Below are 9,534 nucleotides of genomic sequence, written 5' to 3' on the forward strand. Positions count from 1 at the left end.
ATGCACTAAAAAACACCACCCCAGTATGAACAGAATGATTACCAGTGAACTGAGTGCATTTAACGATCATCTCAGCTACAAAGCACGTTGAGTAAATGTATTTAGTTATTAATCAATTTTTTAATAAATCGTGGACCAAGTGCTTACAGGTTGGGGGGGTGGGGTGAAAGCAGTCTCTGAAAATCCATTGCAAAAAATTGGGGCTTATTTATTTAGTTTTAAGTGAAGCTCCAGCATTCAAAGACATATATATGCAAGGGGGAAGGGTCATTTTCCATATTGCATTTTGAGTCATTATATATATGACTTGGATAAATACCATGCATATATGATATTCCTATGTAAGCATTCTTTCTGTAATCTTTACACATGGCCACAGAAGACTAATAATTTCCACAGAACAAGTATCACTGGACTGTATCATAAGTCATTTGCATGCAGCAGCTTACCATAAAATGTATATCTCCATCACTTTAATTTGGGTTGAAAAATATTTTGGTTTTATACACTTTTTAATGTATTCATTGTTTTTAGCTCTGTTGAACGCCACCCAGAGTCACTTGTTTGTGAGATGGATGGTTACCATATATAAATTGGTTTAATTAATAAATAATACATATATTGCAAACTTCCAGGTGAACCATTACTTATTAGTTTTTTCCTGGTAGCCATAAAACTGGCACATAGGGGACATAGAAACAAGAACCTAAAACAAAATAGGCATTAACTTTATTCAACCTACTATATAATTCTTTACAGTTTGTCATCCTTCTGTACCAGTCTTCTGTAGCTCGGCGGGCTCCAGAAGTTCCCATTATTGGTTGGAGTAACATATTCTAGGGTAGCCTTTATTCACTACTCACACTTCCGAGAGGTGTTTCCTGAAGTCTGCTTCTGTTCCTATTCTCTAAGAGGGGGCTTCAAGGACACAGCTTGGCACAGTTCATCCTCCTTCAGCCACATCTTTGCCTTTGAATGCAAGTAACCGGTGGTTATGGACCAAGAGTAGACACAGAACTTGTGTGTGTGTGTATAAGTTTAAGAAATAAAACAAAAATATATGATTGTTGCAAAGCCTCCGTATGATCCTGATCAGGGAATGGGGTCTCTAAGAGACACCGGGAAGTATCTAATGAGTAGCTAGGGAATATCAAGGCATGCAGAAGAGACACACATACAGGTCCTCACTAGACAGCCCAAAAAGATTATTTTCAAATAATGGCCAAAATACAGATCAGTGAATACATAGAGGGCATAATTTTTAGTGTCATTCATTAATTATATTGCAGAATACTTCGTTATTGCATATAGAAAACTATATTCAATGTTGTCAGATTGTTAAAAAACTGATTGAGATGTTGACATGAGCATAGAAAGCTATATTTTACTTGGTGAGACCATAAGGATATCTAAGGCAGGGTGCACAGTTATCTTTTTTTAGGTAAAGAGCCATGTTCCTCTTATTAGCCAATAGTCCCTAGGCTGGCAACGACTTTCCAGATGTTAGCCCTATTTCAGGGTGATACTTGCGATAAGACAAGAAACGCCAGGAAACAAAACTGGGATATTTTCTACATGGTAAAGTTATTAATCTGATTGCATAAATTTTCTGTAATCACATCTGTGCTTTTCTTGTCAACAGTATAAAAATAATTCAACATTGCCTTCTTCTGAGACTTTCCAGTCTAACCTAGAATTCTGAGTGATCCCTTGGCCTCCCATTAAAGTACTGTCTAGATCTAGTCTTACATAGCTTTAGTTAAGATCAGCCAAGACTATTAGATGCTGCGGCTGCCCCCTGCTCTAGGGAACATGTTTTAATAGAACTGTTTTTTTTATTAGATATGATCCAAGGTGCAGAATAAAAGAAAAATCTATCAAAACTACATTTTTACAAGTGTACTTGTAGAGCAACATAGCAAACTTTCAGATGGAAAAGTCTGTATATATTAAAATATTGCCAGCCTTACCTACGTAAACCAGATAGAACATCTTAACCAAAATTTCTCAATCTGTTCTCCTCCAAATGTAGTAGGATTCAGATAATCTACTCGTTCAATTGTGAATCGATTCCCCACCCTTTTAACAATCTTCTCAAAAAAGAGAAGTTTCAAGATTTGATAATCATTCTCCAAAATTGGTGAGTTTAGAGAGGCCTCTTAAGGAGGAGGTATGCCATAGTTCCTTTAAAGGAGGTGAAGATGCCTCCTTTTCCAATATGAGTTTATAATATATATTGAATCCTTTGTGCTCTCTAAGTTTCGTTGCTTACTTGCAGACATTTCATTACCCAACTAAGTAACATCATCAGTGCTAGTGAGTGTGGGGTTTGCTCTCTATTTATATACAGTAGCTTGCCCTGCCAGTGTTGGTGGAAGTGTGGTTTTTCTCCTTGATATTTCCTTGATTACAGTATTGTTTTCTGCCAGGTTGTTTGTCTAGTGTTAATCCCTGATTATCTGGGTCTCGGTTGTTAGAGGGGAAAAACGTCTCTTTTGAATGGTACACAAATTTGTATTTATTTTTGTTTTTGAAAATTAAAAATTAAAAAAAAAAGAATGGTACATAAATGTGATATCTGTGTTGATACAGTGTTCCAATAACTAAGGGGCTGCCACAAAGAAGAGGGGAGTCAACCTATTCTCCAAAGCACCTGAAAGCAGGACAAGAAGCAATGAATGGAAACTAATCAAGGAGAAATCCAACCTAGAACTAAGGAAGAATTTCCTGACAGTTAGAACAAGCAACCAGTGGAAACGACTTAATTCCAGAAGTCGCGGATGCTCCAATACTGGAGGTTTTAAAGAAGAGATTGGACAACCACTTGTCTGAAATGGTATAGGGGCCTGAACTAGAAAACCTCCAAGGTTCCTTCCAACTCTCTTATTCTATTACTCTGGTTTATCTCTATGTGCTGTTTCTGGCTGATTTGCCTGAATGCTCAGCTTCCCAGAATTCCCTGGTGTTTTGAATTGGTCTAGGATGGTCATAGTTTCCTAGTAAAAGGTGGTGTAAGATTAAGGAGTTTTCATCATATCTTCTGGCAACTAGTTGGTGTTCATGGATGCATTTCTGCCTATCTGTCCCACAGAGCCGCTGTTACAGTTCTTACACTGTATGTGTTGTGGGTGACTCCTGCTTAGCTTTAGTTGGCTGTGTGGTACAGTGATGCAGGTGGTCTGTTCATAATTTCTCACATGTGCTTGATGAATGCCAGTATTATACTTCTCATAGTTTATGTTGGTTGAGCTGTAGTGGGTTACATGGTCAGGAACTTTTGACAAAATAATATGGATATTCATTTTGTTAGAAGATGATGTATAGGTGACCTGTTTCCTCTTTTTGGTGTTCTGAGTTGCTGCAGTGCATTTATATTCATCTGAATAATGTTCTTACACAGCTCCTCTTATGTGAAATTGGGTTGTTAATACTACTACTAATAGTAATACTATTTCAATAGATAAGCAGAAAATAATACGCTAAACTATCAAGGAGAAAACCAACACTGGCAGGCTAAGCTACTGTATATAGGCAGAGAGCAAACCCCACACTGAGTAGTACTGATGATGTTATCAGTCATGAAACATCAGGTAGGTAAACAACCAACCTCAAAAAGCACCAGGAACTCCACAGTTCAACCTTGAACTACATATCTTTTCTTCTGGTTGAATCACACGGAGTCAGTCTGGCTGCATTTTGAGAAAATACACCCCCTCCCCCCTCTGTCATGACATACCATATTGTTGGCTATTGTTGTCACTTAGGACTCCCCTCTATGGGTATGATTCAGTGACGTGCGGTGAGGTTTATGGCTGGTGTGGCACTGACACAGAGGTGGGTTTCAAATATTTTTAGACTTGTGGACTTCAACTCCCAGAATTCCACAGCCAGGCATGCTCAGTTCTGATTTAAAACGACAGCATTTATTTTTCTCCTTTGCGAAATAAGTTTCCTTTTTTCATTTTCTTTTTCTTCTCCCTTCCCCTCCTTCCTCCCTCTCTCCCTTCCTCCCCCCCTCTCTCTCACACACACACAGAAGTTGAATTGGACTATCTCTCCTACCCCCTTCCCTCTCTCACTCACTCTCAAACAAACACACGGACACACAAAAGTTGGATTGGATATCTTTTCCAGTGGCTTGAAAGCAGATCCTCTGCCATCCCCCCCATTCCCCTGCTGCCTTCCCCAAACACCTCCACCATTGCAAATGCAGCCTGCTGTCTGGGTGGGAAATGCCTGGAACGCAATAAAGCCCACCCACTCACCTCCTGCTGGCAGGCAGGGGTGAGAGGAGAGGCAGAGAAGCCGGAGGGGAGCCGATCCGAGCCTTCCAAAAGAAAGAGGCTGGGGGAAAGTGTGTGTGCTACAGCATGGCTCTTTGTCTGGCTTCCGTCGATGTCTCTGCTTAACTGTTAAAAAAAGCCTCTAAAAAGTGCCCTCTACTATGAGGCAGGAGAACTGTGTGCCTCACCTACGTCAGGAATATTTAGGCTTTTAACCCTTGTTTAACTCTGCTCAAGTGATCATAAAACGCCTAAAGTCAGACTAGATGAGGCATGCAGTTCTCCTGCCTCATAGTAGAGGGTGCTTTTTTAGAGCCTTTTTTTAACAGTTAAGCAGAGTCATCCACGGTGAGGCAGCAACTAGCTCAGATTTTCCTTTTACAATTTTTTTTCTTTTCATGATGAGAGCAGTGAGGCTGTGCCTCACTTGCCTCACCTGACTGCATGTCAGTGGAATGATTTCAATGTTCTTTGTTCCACTCTGGAACCAGCAAATCTTCAACAGTCGATGCTACCTAAATTCAGCTTGCTTTTGTAGCCATCTTCTTTTCCATTTCCCCCAAACTTTAGTGAAATTTCTCCCTTCCTGACAGCTCTTATCCATTTCACCTGGATCTCCTCCCAGCCTGAGAATTTCTTTCTGAGTGAAAACTACTGTCAGGCTTCAGCTTATCAGCACAGTTTGTCTGAGAGACCGCATGAGAAAATGGCAGACAGCATATAACTTCTCTGGACTAGGCCACACCACAGTTGGTATGAAATTGGAGAAGATTGTGTGAGGAGTGAGGTATATAGCTGTGTGGAAATGCTCTTTGATGCTAGAAAAACTGTAATCCTGGATACCTGAAAATACAGTATACCAAGTTGAACAAGACTGACTTACTCATATGAGATTCCTAGTTTTTCAGTGATGAATAAATGCATTAAAATATTAAATCAACAAGATAATTATAGAGTTGTGATTTAGAGCCAGAACAGAGGCAAATCTCTAAAGGATAGAAAACTTGTTTATTTAAGTTAACAAGTTCCTCAATATTGTTGCCAAGTAATAATTAACATGGGGAGTGGGAAGAAACAGAGAAGATGGCAAGAGAATAGAAATTTGCATGACTAAATCTTTCACCAGTTACCTATGCCAAGTCTTTCATTCCTGCAAGGAATCCTTTACCATTACTCTAGATTCTAGAATGTAGATGTGTGCCAGTCATTAATTCAGGAGCCACATCAGACTTTGTGCACCATATCAAGTGCATACGTGCAAGGGCCCTTTTTGTAAAGAAGTTTCATGGATCAAATGGACACTATAAGCCCTTAGAAGGCTTACAGCTCCCATTGTAGCTCTTAAAGTCTCCAACCACCCAAAAAAGGCAAAACGGTAGTGCAAATATTGCGTGTATGCATATGTACAGTATATGTGTGTCCATACATGTATATAGACATGCTTAGATGATCCCTTGTTGTGGTAATCATTCTTATTCTTCTTCACTTAGGATTGCATATTTATTTTTAATTTATTAATATAGATTTATATCTTTTTTATATCTGTTGTTTTTATATCAACTTCAGTTCTGCATCCAGGTGTTGTGCACAGCCCAGAAATGGATATATTTATTTATTTATTTATTTATTTATTTATTTATTTATTTATCTGCACAAATACAACATACATTATTTATATATATACACACACATACATACACACACACACACAATATATATATATATATATATATATATATATATATATATATATATATATATATATATATATATATATATATATATATATATATATGCTTCCTTTTAATCCACTTCAGAAAAGTGGAATATATTTTGCCATAGTTTATTATGTAGAAATTGGTACAGGAGCATCTGCCTTCCTCCTGAAATGGAGTGGGGTGTTATCTGCTCACAATATCTTCCTTATGTTATAATAGAGAACAGCTTCCTGCATTTGCCCAAAACTACAGATTGCAATTGATAAATATACCATTTAGAGTCATTCTTGTTTAATGACTGCCTTCACACTTAGAGCAGTGATGAAAAAGCATCTTGTAACTAATCTTCGCATTTACGATCTTTGCAGGTTTGCAAAGCAAAGGAAAGCTGAAGTAATAAGCGCAATTGCAGTTTCAATTTAGTAATTGCATTGATTAATAACTGAGCTGCTGTTTTCCTTCCAGAATTTTGCCTCTTAATTTTATTCCCACAATAGTGCTGCGCAATATGTCAGGGGTGAGACAGGGCAAGTAGTCCCAAAGCCAGCCCAGTGAGCTTCGTGGCGAAGGGAATTTTTAATCCACGTCTTCCCAATCCTCAAAACAACCCTCTACTCACTCTTCTGTGCTGTTTGTTGCAATGTACCTCTCAGTTCACTCTTGTCAAGTAATACGGCTAAAGGACTCCTGTGTTATTCCTCCCCCAGAATACACGTTATGAGAAAAGGCGTAGACAGTTTTGTTTGGCCCACCTCACTTTCCCTTCCTGAACATTTCTTCAATTATAACACCTTTCCAAATGCCAAAAACAGTGCCTGCACGCTCTGCTTTTAAGAAGAAATGAGCGACATTCCAATCCAACATTTCAGCTGATCTGCTGTATCCTCCTCTCTAGCATCCCTCCAATCTATGGCAATGAAAGACTCTGTCAGGTCTGGAAGCCATCTTGGGCATTGGATCTTTAGGCCTGCCACATTTAGTGCTGTGGGAAACTGAGAGGGGGGATTGTATGGAGCTGGGGAGATATACTGTATAGTCATAACATCATTCGTTTTTCTGAGAGTCAAAGACATTCTGCCCTGCACCTGGAGGGGTGTGACTGGGAGGCATCTCCAGTTGGACGGTGCATTGTTTGGACCATGTGGTGGACATGTGGGCAGGGACTTGGACTTTCTTTTGGGTGGGGAAAACCTGGAAGCTTTCAGATTCGGGTTTTTCCAGATGTGCCAATATGACATCTTTAATAAAATAGAACTTTGTGGAACTTCAAGCCTCGGAGTCTTCTTTCATTGGGGGTGTACTTGGAACCCTGGCAGATACTCTTATTTACAGCCGTTGATAGCAGGCAGGAGTTATTCAGTGGACAGTAATGAATTAGACATTACATTCAAGAGCACGTTTTTTTTTTTGCACTTTTTCAGCTAAGAATCAGTTAGTTAAAAATAAATTTTCCATACCCCCTGATAGGACCCAAGGCTTTACTGACAGAAAATTGGTTGTGTTCACATAAACTACATCCCCTCAAAGAAACTCGTCAACTTCTTATGATACCCTAAGATTTGAGAAACACAGTTTAAAGAGCCCTCTTCTAGGGGTCTGCACAACCTTTCATTGGTGGACATCCATCCTTTGCAATTCTTTGCAGCCTGAATAACAATAGCCTACCGTAAAAGATCTTCCTATAACTGCCACAAGCATGTGATAAAAGGTCCACCTAGAAACAGTTATAATTATTCTGTTGATAATGAAATGGACACCTATCTCTAAATTCTGCTCAAGGCTCACCATGGATAAGATTACTTTTGTATTTACATGCTTTTAACTTAGGAATTTGCTCCACCCTTTTTAGTATTCCAAAGACTGCATTGTTCTTTGTTGTACATTTATTATGCCCAAGTGATGTACTGAGCTAATGTGGATGAAGAGTCACTGCTATACAAATGTATTAGAAAACCTATTTTATTTTCTATCTCAAGAAAAAATGATTTCTTCCTTGTTTGGCTTTTTTTGGGGGGCTAATTATTACAATAAAAAACATGTCCAACAATAATACAGGTTTGAAGACAATTCCTCAGTGTATGTCATGTGCTAATACACAGCATAAAATATATATAAACTGATGTTTACAAGGACTCAAGAATGTCACTTTATTGTCAGTTAAAAGCACATGTGAGAGTCTTCTGTTCAAATAGATGTTTATTCACTGCAACCTTCTCTCAGCTTATCAATTTTGCTTGATGAGATTTATGATATTTTTATTTGCTTGTTCTTTACATGGTAGAGGACCTTTTCCACAGCTCTTTTCACATCTTTGTTTCTCAGAGTGTAGATAATTGGATTCAACACTGGAGTGACAACAGCATAGAGCAAAGAGACAATTTTGTCCATTTCAAAAGTCTGATCAGAATGAGGACACAGATATGTGAAGATTACTGTCCCATAGAAGATAGTAACCACCATGAGGTGACTGGAACAGGTAGAAAAGGCCTTATGCCTTCCTGTCACAGAAGGGATATGGCAGATGGTTGAAACTATCAGCGTATACGAAGTCAACGTCAGAAGGAAAGATAGGAGGACAATTACTGCAGAGACCAGGAATACTATAGTGTCAGCCATGAAAGTATTTCCAGTTGAGAGCTTAATCAAGGGCCCTGTGTCACAGAAGAAGTGATTGATCTGGTTGCTGCTGTTAAATGGCAGCTGTGAAATGAAGGCTATGGGCAGGAAGGGGGTCAAAAATCCAATCAGCCAGGAACCCAAGGCGAGGCAGACACAAGCATGGCTGTCCATGAGAACTGGATATTGCAGTGGGTGACAGATGGCTAAATACCTATCATAGGCCATGGTAGCCAAAAGAAGGAACTCTGTGGAACCAAAGAAAAAGAAGAAATACATCTGAGTGAGGCAGGTCCAGAAGGAGATGGCACAGGATGTCCTGAGGACATTTCCCAGCAGCTGGGGAAGAGTAACGGAGGTATAACACATCTCAAGGAATGAGAAATGCCTCAGGAAAAAGTACATGGGGAATCGCAAGCTCACATCTATATGGGAGAGGACAATGATCAAGGCATTGCCAAGGAGAATGAAGAGATAGATGGAGAGGAGAATGACAAAGGAGAGGAACGGGAACTCCTGAAGCTCAGGAAAACCGAGCAGCACGAATTTGGGGGCGGAGGTGCCATTCAGCATATTCTTGGTCCAGTCTGTACAGCCAGCATCAAAAGGAAATGGAAGACATAAGAAAGAAAGAAAATGTATTTGAGAATAGAGATGCTAGGGGGGAAAGGCATTTATTCTTCCAATAAACACATTCAAGGCATCCATTCACCATTTTCAACTGTGATTCAAACAAAGCCACCTGAATTAACTTGGTACAAATACACATTTCATATAAAATATTATATACATATTAAAGACCGTCTGGAATTTCCCATTACTTTGGTATGCTGGATAGCTCTTGCTTACATTATGAAAGCATAGCTCATTATAGCCTGCATTGGGTGCCAAAATAGGTTTGAATTTGAGTAGCAACA

At 39.2% G+C, this 9,534-nt stretch overlaps 1 protein-coding gene across 1 annotated transcript; it reads right to left on the reverse strand.

The window, feature by feature from the left end:
- Window positions 1-8,159: 8,159 nt before the first annotated feature.
- Window positions 8,160-9,190, reverse strand: LOC309384718 (olfactory receptor 11L1-like; the record flags this gene model as incomplete). Its single annotated transcript, XM_081938457.1, has 1 exon — window positions 8,160-9,190. The coding sequence occupies one exon, from the start codon at window positions 9,188-9,190 to the stop codon at window positions 8,246-8,248; it is 945 nt and encodes a 314-aa protein (XP_081794583.1). The 3' UTR covers window positions 8,160-8,245.
- Window positions 9,191-9,534: the final 344 nt, after the last annotated feature.

This window comes from Natrix helvetica (genome assembly GCF_964273705.1).
Source record: "Natrix helvetica genome assembly, chromosome: 1".
NCBI classification, from domain to species: Eukaryota; Metazoa; Chordata; class Lepidosauria; order Squamata; family Natricidae; genus Natrix; species Natrix helvetica.